This window comes from Pelmatolapia mariae, linkage group LG17 (genome assembly GCF_036321145.2).
Source record: "Pelmatolapia mariae isolate MD_Pm_ZW linkage group LG17, Pm_UMD_F_2, whole genome shotgun sequence".
NCBI lineage: Eukaryota > Metazoa > Chordata > Actinopteri > Cichliformes > Cichlidae > Pelmatolapia > Pelmatolapia mariae.
In genome coordinates, this window is record NC_086242.1 from 21424233 (window position 1) to 21437997 (window position 13765).

General features: G+C 38.7%; 1 protein-coding gene across 1 annotated transcript in view; it reads left to right on the plus strand.

Moving 5' to 3' along the window:
* Positions 1-13765, plus strand: part of LOC134646561 (thyrotropin-releasing hormone-degrading ectoenzyme-like) — a 233778-nt gene that overhangs the window by 122685 nt on the left and 97328 nt on the right. The window contains exon 5 of the mRNA XM_063500358.1: positions 4625-4779. Within this exon, the coding sequence (XP_063356428.1) occupies positions 4625-4779 (155 nt within the window). The remainder of the gene's footprint in view (positions 1-4624; positions 4780-13765) is intronic.

Here is a 13765-nt window from a genome sequence, read left to right on the forward strand (position 1 = left end):
AAATGTCTTAACTACTGAACTGGATACCATGAAATTTCTAGATTTGTTTTTCCCCAACCTGAAATCTTCAGTGATGACTTCCCATTAGCCTCATGGCTGTTCAGACAGAACAGTGGAGCCTCTTATTTGCTTTTGCAGGAGTAAAGCTAACATCATTCTTTTTTAATTCTTGGTTTTAAAAAAGGTAATTAAGCTCATAAAATATTTATTTTATTTTGAAATGCATGGTTAAGAATTTTTTTTAACTATGTGGAGAAATGTCTTTGTTTGTTGTACATGGTTGCAACATATTTGGCCTCGTCGTGATCTCCAACCATTGTTTTCCCCAGAGTGAGTGTAGGATAATACATAAAACAAAGATAAGGAGCACAGAAAATATGCAGATGTTAGGATTTACTTTAGAGGGAAAAAAATCCTCAGATCAGTGTTTTAAAGGATTCATTTTAATGGAATTAAGACAAGTTTTCACCGGCCATTTCTCCCACATAAATCTATCCATCAAAGAGAAAGCAGTACTTGCATTATATCATCAAACAGCCTCCCGTTAAATCCTCTTTATTTTTCTGTTAACTTCTGTTATGCGTGTTTCCTCAAATATCTCTTAACTTTACACCCCGGGCTGATACCGAGCACTATCTACAGACAGCTTCCGTGTTTTGCAACACCCACGCAGCGTTAGTAACCCACTAAGAGTCGGTTTGTGAATGTGCCCAAGGGCTATCCAAATATCATCATTGCTAATCTGTATTCATACCTCAGGTCTCTGACATTTATAACCAGGTGCTTGTACTTGATTAGAAACATCTTCATCCATGTACAGGTTGAAAACACTTTGCTTATCTTTAGCATGAGCACTTCAAAACAACATCAGGGTGTTGGAGATTGCACAGAAGAGGTCATGGGAGACATTAAAGCATCCTCAGTAATGTTTGCACATGCCTCAGTAACACCTCTCTGAGAGCAGCAGCGATTAAATCAACATTGCATTTGGGCCACTCGGTAAAGAACCCTTTATAAAGTAATCCTTTAAGCTGTTTACAATATGTGCTGCAGATTGTAGAGTTTATCAAATATCACAAAGTCACTGCGGGTACCATAATATAAGATTACACTTAAACACCTGTAATCTGGCTTCACTTAAAGCAGTCCACCAAAGTTGAGTTCCTTGTCCTTTGGGCTGTGATTACAGAGGAAGGCACTCAGACACTCCACAACAAACCCAGCAGATAGATATCAGTGGGAACGTGTGGATGTGTGAGAGCTCCCAGCAGGAGTGTTTCTAGCTCTGAAACTGCTCCGACAACAGGTTTCACATGAGTGTGTGCAAACATTTGCCTCTGTGCATGTGCTGCTACCTCCTAGTGAGCGCACCAGCAATAACCCTCAGATCATGTGATGAGTGACAGCTGCCGAAGAGCACTGATGTCCTGTTTTGCTCAAGTGTTGTTGACAGTGTGACTTCTGTCCATGTGATGGAACTACATCAAAAAGGTGCAAAGTGAGGCAGAAGGTGCTCCCTGAAGCTTTTAATGCGGGGAAACATTCATTTAGCCTTTTATTTCATTAAAATATCTTTTATTGTTTTAATTAAATAAAAAAAATCTAATCTGTCCTCAGAATTCCTGGGAATAGTTACATATTCTGTATATGAAAGATGGATGTAGATGCTGTGATGTCACTCATTGCATTCTGGATTCTGCATTTTGTAGCTTCAGAATTTGTGTTTTAGAAGCTTTTTTTGTTTTGTTTTTTGAGACAGAAATGACCCTATGTGGATGAGAAGGAAAAGTCTTGGTGAACTGTAAATGTCAGAGTCCTTCTAGTTTCCTGTTGGAAACTATCTTGAAACTCCCCAGGACATTTATTTGATCAGTTATTAACTTTCGTTTGAATACTCTGAGGTCTATCAACATTAGTAACGCACCATAGTACCATAGTAACATAGATACCTCAAAGCAGTGCAAAAATTTAAACCAATACCCAGAAGTCAGATGTTAAGAGGTCCAGTTCAGTGACAGGTTCTTACTACAGGTGCTGATGAAAGCATCCATGATCATAATTATAAACCTGGGTTGCATTAAAAAATATAAATTAAAAACAGAAAGCACACACACAACTTGAACCAAGTGTTTACTGCTCTAAATTTGAACATTTTAACGTGGAAGTCTATGGAGATCGACTCTTTTGGAGGTGGCCTCTAGTGGGCATTCGAGTAACTGCAGTTTTTGACTGCTGCATGCTCAGTTCCTATACTCAATCAGGAGGAGGGACGAGCAAGGCAACAGAAGGTCCACAAATAAATATAAGGAAAAAGCCTTAAGAACCATGAAAGAAGTAAGACTCTGTAAACAATGTGTCTTCATAATTTGTATTGGTTAAAAGATGATCAGTCAAACTATCTACCTGTCGCTGTTTGTTGATGTGATGAATATGGGATTTAATACTCATCATAGCTATATATTCTTGACACAGCATTAATTTAAAGTAAATATATAACTTGTCATGAACAGTGTTAGGTTCATTTGACAGAGAAAACAAAGTAGAGCAAAAGGCTGTAACACAGAACAGACAGATGATGCATCTGTGTCACACATCATGTTTAATCGACATCGCTTTCACAGCTCTGCAGTATGAATTCTTCATTTTGTTAGATGTTTGTTGCCTCCTCTAATCTCTCTTCTAATATCCTCCTCTTCTCCACTTAGAGTAGACAAAGTGAGGAATTTGTCTGCATTTACCTCCGTTTTCTTGTTTCTTTGAGCACTTTTTGGTTTTTACTTCCTGCTTTTTGTCTTCCCGCGATTATGATTGTGCTCTTCACCCTTATTAGTGTCACTTGTCTTCAGTTTAATTCTTTCTGTGTTTTTACAGTCCTGTTTCTCTGTTTTTGCCAGATTGTTGCTTTTTGTTTGGACTGTTTTATTTTCATATTGCAAATATTATCCCCGCCTTTTCTTCCACAGTACGTGCCATTACAGTGGCTCTATTATACTTTTCCTTATTTTATCTAAAATACGGAAACACTGCAAAGACACACCAGACAGTTTTCACAAAACTGTGGGAAGTGAAAAATCATCATCAAAGGAGAAATAGAGACTGCTTGCCATCAAAGTAAAAGTTGCATCTTACATTGAAATCAACACGTTTCCAAAGACGCAAATTGTACTTTGAAGGTGAATGTGTCCATTTTCCATTCTGGTGGTTGTCTCAGAGTTTAGAAAAAAACTGGACATCTTTAGATTTGTGAAGATGTTTTGGGTCCCGTTCAAGAAGCTTCCTCGGTTCTACAGAGAAAAAGTTGAAAGAATTTAACCCCTAGTGGGGGTTATCCCCTTTGGAGATGGTTTTGAAGGTTGTTGGCTCACCATTGATCATATGGTACTATAATCAATAGTGGCCCACAGTATGAAAAAAGGTATGGGTCATTACTATCACTGTGGGTTAAGAGTGAAACCAATATGAAATCTTGCCCTACCCACATGTGACCTAACCTGAGGTGACGTGTGACTCAGGGGAAGGGAAGGCATCTAGAGTCTGCATTGTGGCTGATAGCTTGTTCCATAAGACACCACTTCTGTTTAATGATGTTCTTCACAATGGACAACTAACTCACCAGTTTATGGAGAAATATAGATATTTCACTAGCAACCAGTAGTCGCCAGGGAGTCATCCTAACCCTAACTGAGTATCTAGGCTTCTGAGACCGAAGCCTAAATTGTTAAAAGATCAACTTTTGTATTGTGACTTTAAGGTAGAAAATTTGCCCTAAAAATTTCAAGACCGGTCTCTATGAGTTTCAAGTCACAAGGGTTAAAATGAGTACCCACTATCAAGGCCAAAGAGGCAGCACGTTAGATGACACCCAGGTATTTGATTTTCTCAGGGTTTAGGAATGGCGGGTAAAGAATTGGATATGAACTGGTTTGGAGAGGCTTCAAAATGGAAGCAAGTCTTAATCACAGTAGTGCCTTTTTTTTTTTTTTACTTGTGTGTCTCAAAGAAATACTGTTTAATTCATGAAGAGAATACTTTTGGTAAATTTCATGCAATTCTTTGCTCATTTCTGCTCCTCTTTATGACTGAGGTATTATTTTGTCCTTAACTTTTGTTCTCAGAGGAAATAATAATGTCTCCTGTTGTCTGCAAGTGATCCTCTGACGAAGGTCGCTGCAGCTGAAATGCCAGAAGTTTGTGATTTTAAATTTAAATTAAGACCTGAACTCGTCACTCATTCACTGGAGAGAAATGCCTTTTCTGAAAAACAACCCAAGTTTCCCCACCCAAAGGACATTTCTCTACATTCACTCCTTTTTGTTACATCTCAGCTGATCTCTCTCTCAGACTGCTTCTCTCTCATACAGATATATGTAGAGTTATATCTTGAAAAATCCATATATCTATGTTGTGTGGATAAAAGGCTCCTTTGGCACATAGTTAAAATGACTCATGAGTTTAATTTTAACCCGAAATGGGATCCGCGCTGATGCCAGCAGTCATTCTGTCACAGCAATCGCCTCCTGTTATTTAAGTGGTGGAATCTCGCTGAGAGTTTATTAATGCAGGAAAACATTCAGCATGTGTTGAAAAGCCGTAATGTGTTGTTGTTGTCGTGATTGGTTTACAGACTTGTTGGCTGTGCCCAAACACCCCTACGCCGCCATGGAGAACTGGGGCCTGAGCGTCTTCGTGGAGCAGAAGATCCTGTTGGACGCAGACGTGTCATCCTCATCCTATCAGATGGAACTCACCATGGTGGTAGTCCACGAGATTTGTCACCAGGTAGGCAACATACCTGATGGCTCAGACATTATACTACCATTCATACTGCGAAGGACTGTGAATATACTATAGAATATATACTATAATGTCATTTAAGAAAGGTATTATTCAGACTGTAAAATTTCATATGATTGGAGATCATTGATTGTGAAAGAATCAGTTTAACTGATTTCTTAACACAGTGTTCATAAATACTTACTAACTAGGATTATGAGTATTGGTTACACAATATAATCTTTTGCACAAAATAATCTTTTCAGAAATGTTTACTCTGTCTGGACACATTTTTGTACAAATGGTGCAGAAACAATACATCTGTAAGCCCCATAAATCACATTTTCCTACTCTTTAGACTACATAATCTATGATAAATGCATAATTTCACCTGCTTATTGTCCTAAAGATGTTTCCTAAAAATGTTTGATGTCCTCACCACCTGTTTAATACCTCCTCCTTGAAAAAAAAAGATTATTTTCATAAATTTAAACCTTTTTATCTCACTGAAGTGAATTTAGATCAACTAGAAATGATGGATGAGAGCAGATTATTTGGATACAGAGTATAAGAGAGAGAATATATAAATCCTTTTTAAAATGTATGTATTATTGAGTCTGACAGGAGGCATTTGCTGAAGAGATTGTGATAGCTGGGATCATGTAATTCTGGTTTTAGAAGGATAAGGTTCCTCTGAAGATGTAATTAATGCAACCTCATGTGAAAATGGAGCACAAGCACACAAAATCATGGGTTTGATGTAAAAAAAAAACAAAAAAAAAATCCCCCAAAACCAAAAAGAAAACAGCAGGTGGTGACAATTTCAGGAGTTCATTCATTCCTTGAACTGTTGGCAGACACAGAACAGAATTTTCTTTCATTTAAATTCATCCACTGTGAGCTTAGTCACATGTCTGTTCATTAGTGTCATTCTGCTATAATGTGGTATTTTGTTTACTTGTCACATAAGCCATAGATTCAGGCTGACAGAAGCTGACTATGCTGGATTGTTTGTCTTAGTGAAATAAAATTGAACTACTAGATTCAAACTGGTGGCTCCGGTTAACCTGTTAGCACAGAATTATGTAAATCTGATGTGCAAAAGACACTCACAGCTGTTGGAAGTTAAAATGAGTGCAGACTGGTCAGTAATTGGTAGTTTACTTCTGGAAAAACAACATTAAATGTCACCACACCTGCTGAGGACCAGGTGTGTCTGATATGCAAGAAAGGACACAAATAACACTGAAATACTAATAAAACAAATGATCTGAGTATATCTAAGAATTGTCACCACCTGCTGTTCATTTATTATGGTATTAATGATATGTATTGTGCAAATAATTCTTAAAACTTCATTCTTCATTAGACTCGGTTTGTCTTGTTTTGTTGCTTATGAGGATTGCAACCATATAGCTCATTTAAGTACACAACACTGTAGGTGGACTGATGGTGAAGAGATGAGAAGAAAATATGATTTTTTTTCTCTTTCCATCTGTTGAGGGAGCTTGTCAACCTTCTATGTTCTTACATGAAAAGCCTCAGGCAGGGAACAATAACAGATAAGACATTAAGTCAGAATGGCATGACATGACATCAGCATGAAACAAAGAGTTGGGGTGAAGGTGGGTTGCAAAGTGGCTTACAGATAATTAGACTCAGGAATTATATAGAGATCTTGCTTAAACTGGCTGTTTTCCTTCCACAGACACAGCTTTAAAGATTAATACACAATACACAATTTTCAGTAGGTTTGAGGTCCGTGCTTTGGGAACACGAGTTCCAGAAACTGTTTGCCTGCTTTATCCATTCCAAAACCAGTTTTCATATGTGTTTCTAATCATTGTCCTGCTGGACACAGAACTGTGTATAACTTTCAATCATCTAGCTACCGATATGAAATGAAGGTGAAGAATTTGGAGCTAGTTCTCCTTTATTATTTCAACCATTTTGTGTAATGTACTGCACTGGTAGCAAAACAGCCCTGAGCATGATGCTACCACCACCATGCTTGGCAGTTGGTACAGTGTTCATAGGTTTAAAAGCCTCACCTTTACTCCTCCAAACATAACTTGAAACTGCAGCCATTTGGCTTGTCTAAGTAGGCATTCAAGTTGAGCCTGAAAGTGTCAACTTTGGAGCAGGGGCTTCTTTCTTGGTCAGCAAGAAATTTCCAGATTATGCTTTAATTTTAAAAATGTATCTAATTTGGTCATCATAACTAATATTTTGTTTGCATTTTGTAAAATTTGTTTATTAATAAATGAAAGTGTATTTAGAAAATGAAATTTTTGTGTATTTTGGACATTTTATGTCTTGTAGTCTGAAAAGAAGAACTAAAAGCTCTAAAAACTATATCAATCAATTTACTGAAAAAATGTGTTTAACATATAAATGTAATATTTCCCATCTTTTCGTACGACTTCATGAACATCCAGGTGCATGTTAAAAAATTTCTTATGACTTTCAAAGGACTCTGCAGCCTTTGCAAAGAAAAACGGGCTGTTTGTGGGTATCAGACTTGTCGTAGTTTATGTGTCTGTGTATTTCTGAAAGCTGCTCAGGATTTAGCTCAGAGGTCTTGTACATTTCTCACCACTCATGCAGGCAGGGCGGCACACCAGCATGAGGGTTTAAATAATGTTCATAAGATAAAAATGTTCCTTCAGAGAAAGTGACCCACCTACAGAGGCTAAATTTGTTGATATGTTATCGTGCTGAGACTAGAACACACCCCTGTGGCTCAGCCCGAACCCATGAGCTGCTGCGATATCACTAGTGGTCTTTTATATTCAACTGCATCAGTCTGACATGAAAAAGGGAAATAAACTTAATAGTGAACATTGACATGAAACACAAGGTAAAAATTAAAAAATACACTTTCCTCAAACAAATGCAAATGGTCTGGTTATGAACACGCCAAATGTGACAGAAGTCAAAATGACTTCAACGGCTACACCAATGAGCTCTGTGTTTGTGTGTGCGTGTTACAAATTTCCCCGGGCAACAACAAAAGCAGAGAGGATGATCCTGTTTTTACAGTATGACATCAAATACGTGACGAGCAGACAAACACGATGAAGCAGAAGGAAATTTAAAGGTTTTAGTCAGAAAAGAGAAAGAGGGAGGGAGTGTGACCAGGCGAACAAGCTTAAACAGCGAAGACAGACGTAGTATGAGACGGAGAGAGAGAGAAAAAAAGTAGCGCGTAGGAGACGGAGAAACAAAGAGGCGCAGAAACAAAGTGATGGAGAGAAAGAATGGAAACGACATCCGTTAAAGAAGAATAAAGGATACGAAAAGATGAACAAAGACAGAAAGAGAACAGAGCTCTGTAAAAAATACCCAAAACATTCAGCCTTATTCTCATTTACCAGTGAGCTTTACACAAACATACAACATTTGCTTTTTATACACTCAGCATCCAGGATGTGTTCTTTTCAAAATCTCCAGTTTAAACTAGGAACATATTCGACATTTATATTAATCCTGGTAACCATATAAAGTTAGATGTAAACTTAAAGAATTAGAATTAGCAGACACTGATGAGATTTCACCTGTAAGATAATGACAGCAAAAACTACAAATTAAGTACAGTGCAGTGTTGCAGAGTTTTGTGTACACTGCAGAGGTGTTTCTTCAAAATAGAAGAGTGAAAAAATATATGCAAGTGTTTTATGTTTTGTCTATCTATCCATCAATAATATGCTTATGTGATTCAGGGTGGCGGGGTGTGGGCGCCGGAGCTTATCCCAGCTGCTGAAGGGCAAAAGGTGGTGTGCACCAGGTCACCAGTCTATCACACTATGGGTAACTTTGTGTTACCAGTTTATAGCAGTGGTCATCTTGAGGCTGTTATGCATTGTAAAGATCCTCCAACATTACTGAAAGAAAACCAATAATCAAACATTGTTATTCAATCGTCAGGATCAGAATACTTTATTAATACCTGAGGAAGTTATGCAGTTAATTTTCTCAGCTCACTGGATATATACCAGACTTTGCTACCCAAAATTGGTATGGCCCGGATCTGTCCCACACAATGTGCTTACACATGGCCCACACAATGACAGCCCTTTGGTGCCCCAGATCTGGTTTGCCAGAGGTGGCCCACACATGGGCCAGCACAAGGCCAGTTGCAGACACACTGGTGGTCCTGTGGTGGCCCACATCAGGTTTGCCAGAGGTCATCTACACAAAGGGCCATCATTCTTTGCGGTATGTGTAAGTTGTGTGCAGCCACGGGCCAGTTGCAGACACACTCCTGGCCCTGTGGTGGCCCAGAACAGTTTCAGCTCTGGCCCCAGATGTCAGCCTAATGTGCACCTTAATCAAGCCATGTAATAACAACATGTGCCGGAACATAATAGTGCAAAAGTAACACGATGAAACTCTGTTCAGACAGTGAATGGACTGATTCTTATATAGTGCTTTTCTCACAGATCACTCAAAGTGCTCTATACAACATGTCACATTCACACACTTTCTCTAAACTGAGTGCTTTCTAACTACATTCATACATGACATGCAGACTGGAGAAGCCAGGGATCGAACCACTAACCGTCCGATCAGTAGGTGACCTGCTCTACCTCCTGAGCTACAGCCACCCAGTGGTAAACATAAGTAAACCGTCACTAGGTTTTGGATAAAGTGTAAAGTCACAAACCTGTCCAACCTGCATTTGAAACGTTGGCTACCATAGCACTATAGTATTGCAACATGGCATTTGGGTCTTCTAACTAAAATAGGAAAATAGGAACATAAACAGTGATATCATTGCCAGACCTGGCCCACATCTGGTTGACATTTACTCTGCTATGACACCATTCAGTCAGAAGTGCCAGCTTGATGCCAGATCTGAGCCAGACCTGTTTTCTATGAGCCTGCGCCACATACACCAAACCACAATCGGGCCAGATGTGGCATGCCATCACATAAACAGTGCCATCTATGCCAGGCCTGGCCCATATCTGGATGACATACCACTTACCATGCCAGAAGTCAGCCAGCAGTGCCAGCTTGACACCAGATCTGGGCCAAACCTGTCTGCTATGTGGGGAGCCATTATCAACTCTATGGATTGTTTTATTGGCTACTTACAACTGAAGGCCTTTTAGTAACTCTAAAGCTTTACTATAGATATACACACATCTTTTGCTCTACATTGTTATTGGCCTTTCAGATCCTGGACTCTTAAACCTTCAGAGGTCTAACTCACCATAAACAAAACTGTATGTTCTGGGAAAAAGCCAAAATAGACTTTTTTGAAAAAAAAAAACAAAAAAACAAACATTTTTATATCAGTTAAAGGTTTTATGTTCTTTGTTGTCTGATGGCCAACACTTGAGAGAGCAGTTTAATAAAGCTCAGACTGCTGGAGCCTCCTTGGTGCACTAGGGTTAGGGCTGACAACACTAATGACACAAACCTCATCAAATTCAAATTCAAATTCAAATTTTATTTCTCACATACACAGTCATGCACAGTACAACATGCAGTGAAATTCTTGTTGCTGTGCAATGCCCAACAATAAAACTACAGTAAAATATTTACAGAAAAATGGAATAAAGCTACATAATAGATATAAAATGAACATCGAAGTAAGGTCTAAAAGATGTACAAAATAAATTAAGAATTTAACCTAAGTAGTAAAGAATTGAACTAAGAATTAAAAGTTAAATTTAAAATAAATTTCTGCAAATAAACAAATTTAAGAAATTATAAAAATTGTGCAAATAAACAGTGTGGAAAGTAGCAGTTTACAGTGGAATAACAAGTTACTGAGGCATAGTACTGAGGTACATTATTGTTATTGTTATTAGAGTGCATGTGCAGTGTTGTGATGTATGAGAGAGTTCAGTCCTACAGTCCTGCACCTGGTTCAGAGACTGAATAACCTGATGGAAGAAGCTCCTCATTCTCTCTGTTTTGGCCTTAAGGGAGCAGAAGCGCTTCCCAGACCTCAACAGTGAGAAGAGTCCATTGTTGGGATAGGAGAGATCCTTAATAATCTTCCTGGCTTTTGTCTTGCACCTCTTAGTGTAGACAGACTGCAAGTCGGGAAGCTCAGAGTGAATGATGTGTTTGGCCGAGTACACCACTCTTTGAAGAGCTCGTCTGTCTTGTTTGGTGCTGTTCCCATACCAGGTGCAGATGTTTCCCGTCAGGATGCTCTTGATGGTGCAGGAGTAAAAGTTCTTAAGCACCCTCAGCGGCAGATAGAAGTCTCTAAGTCTTCTGAGGAGGAAGAGACGTTTGTATTTGCATTACTCTAACACCCCCTTCACATTATGGAATAGGGACAACTCATTATCAGTCAAAATTTAAGGCCAATTTAAGAGGCGTCAGCTATACTTTTTTTGTGTAGTATTCCAGCAAATGAAGTCACATGAACTTAACATAGTATATCCAGTGAATGAGCTCTTCTCTACATTAAAGTAGTTCAACTTCAACAGATTGAGTTTATGAACCTGAAATGATAAAAGTATTAAAACTTAACTATGATTAGCCAGGGGTTGGCTTCATCAGGTGGGGACCTCCAGCCTCCAGGGTCTTGTTTATGAATGACTGAAGAAGGGACCATGAGATTGGAGCATCTTTTATGACAGAGCATAGGGTAAAAGCGAAGTTGGTGACTTAGTCTACAATCTACTTTACTGCCCTCACCTATGGTCACAAGCTCTGTGTAGTGACCAAAAGAATAAGATTATAGATATAGGTTTCCTTCAAAGGGTGGCTGGGCTCTCTAGGGTGAGGAGTTCAGTCATTTGGAAGGGTCTCTGAGTAAAGCCACCTCTTCTCCACATTGAAAGGAGGCAGTTCAGGTGGTCTGGGCGTCTGACTAGGATACCTCACGGATGCCTCTGATTGAGGTGTTTTGGGCATGTCTTACCAGAAGGAGGCCCCAGGACAGACCAGGATTCACTGACGAGATTATAACTCTCAGCTGGTTTGGGAATGACTCTGTGTTCCCCTGGATGAGGTGGAAGAGGCGGCTGGGGTGAGGGAAGCCTGGGAGTCTCAGCTTCTCCTTCTGGTTTTGTGTGCAGCACCAGCTAAGAACTGTTCCTTACTTAAACATGCCACATGGAAATGATGAATTCAAACAAGCATGAACAGCTATAGTCTAAACAACTCAGTATAAGTACACCCAAACAATGTAACACAGTTAAATGAAATAACATTGCTGTATTTACAGTGTGAGGCTGAGTATGAGTTTAATGGGGAGCAGAGAACAGCTTGTTATCTTCCAATGATCACAATAAAAAAAAATTGGAGGCTTCTAATCCTTGAAGTTCTCATTTTTGATTAAGATCTTCTTGATGCTGTTGAGCTTTATACATCTAAGAGAGCTGAGCTGTAACTGTCTGAAGTATCATTATATGCTGTAGTCTTAAGATTTAATGTAAAGTACGTGTTTATTCGTTTTTGTGAACATGACCTGAAGTAATCCATGAATCTATATCTACCTCCAGTACACTGGATGAATAATATTTCACAGGTAATTAAATGCCTGAAATTGATGTCCTCTTTATTGGAGTGGCAGCAGAAGTATTAGAATATCTCAAAACCATAAAATTTGGATGAAGTGTGTCCAAACTGAACTGTTCATGTAATATGGGGTGATTTTGATGATGAAAATAAAAGGCTCCACTATAAATATTGTGGTGCCTCTGCCTGATGGAGAAACGGCTTGCTTCTGTTTAATTTCCTTCAGGATATGGCCTCATACCGACATTTCTCTGTGCTCAGTCTTGATGAACGCTGCCTTCAGGCTGCTGCTGGTGTGAAGCAAAGAAACAGAATGAATAACAATGTTAAGCTGTAATATGTGATGTGTACAGTATATTAAGTCATAAATATTATTGGACATGTCATAAAAAATGTAGTACTGATGTTTTTTTTTCTTTTGTTTTGGCATTTTTTCACTTTTTTGTCTTTTTTTGTGCATCTTTCTTCATCTGGTTTGTTAGTTTAGAGGAGCAAGTGAGAAGAAAGGAAAATGATAAAGTAGTGTTTTGTCTGCAGCTTTGCACTCCATTTCATCCTGAAGCCATTTATCTCTCTCAAATGCATGCAAATATACATAGAGACTTACAAAAGAAGAGAGAAAGTTGTCTGAAGCTTTCAATAATCAGCTGGTTGAGTCACAAAGAGTTTAATTGGAAAATAGACTTTTAGTGGAAGGTTTAGCTGTTATTGACCTGTTATGCGCAAAGAATAAACGTCTAATTCTAATCATAGTGCATAATTTGCCTTTTTAAAAGAAAATAATTATCTTTCAAGACTGTACCGGAGTGTGAGAAGGTACATATTATTACAAAGAGTAAAGTATTTCTGGAATTATGCTGGAAATAAACACTTTGTCCTTTTTGTCAAGTTCCCCACCTAAAACTCACAATAAAACACCACCATGAAACTTTAGCATGCCTGTCCATGAACTCTGTCTACACAATCAGGAAGTGACCGCCCAAACTTGGACAGGACAGGAGCATATAAGGCCCCTCAAAATTTTTTTTAATTTATATTATTAAATCATCATGTTGCCTAGCAATCGCCTGCCAACGGGTGGACAGATAGATTTCAGGAAAAGTGAATGTGTGTGATGTGTAGTGCATGACAGGAAACGCTACATGTATGTGTACAGCTTTCTTCCTGTTAAAAGGAAGTTTTTCCTTTCCACTGTTGACAAGTGCTTGCTCATAGGGGGTCATCTGATTGTTTCCTCTGTATTATTGTAGGATCTTTATCTTATCTTTATCTTTGGAGTAGGTGTAGAGAGGGTCATCTACTAATCAGAAGGTTCGATTCCTGACTGCTCTGTCCAAATGGCAAATATCTTTAGGCAAGATACTAGCCCCTAGTTGCTCTTCAATTTTTTCATGTATGAATGTGTGTGAATGTTAAATAGAGAGCGCTTCGACATAGAAATAGTGGCTGTATGAATGGATGTGAATGGGTGAATGAGCTATGTTGTATAAACATGTCATGC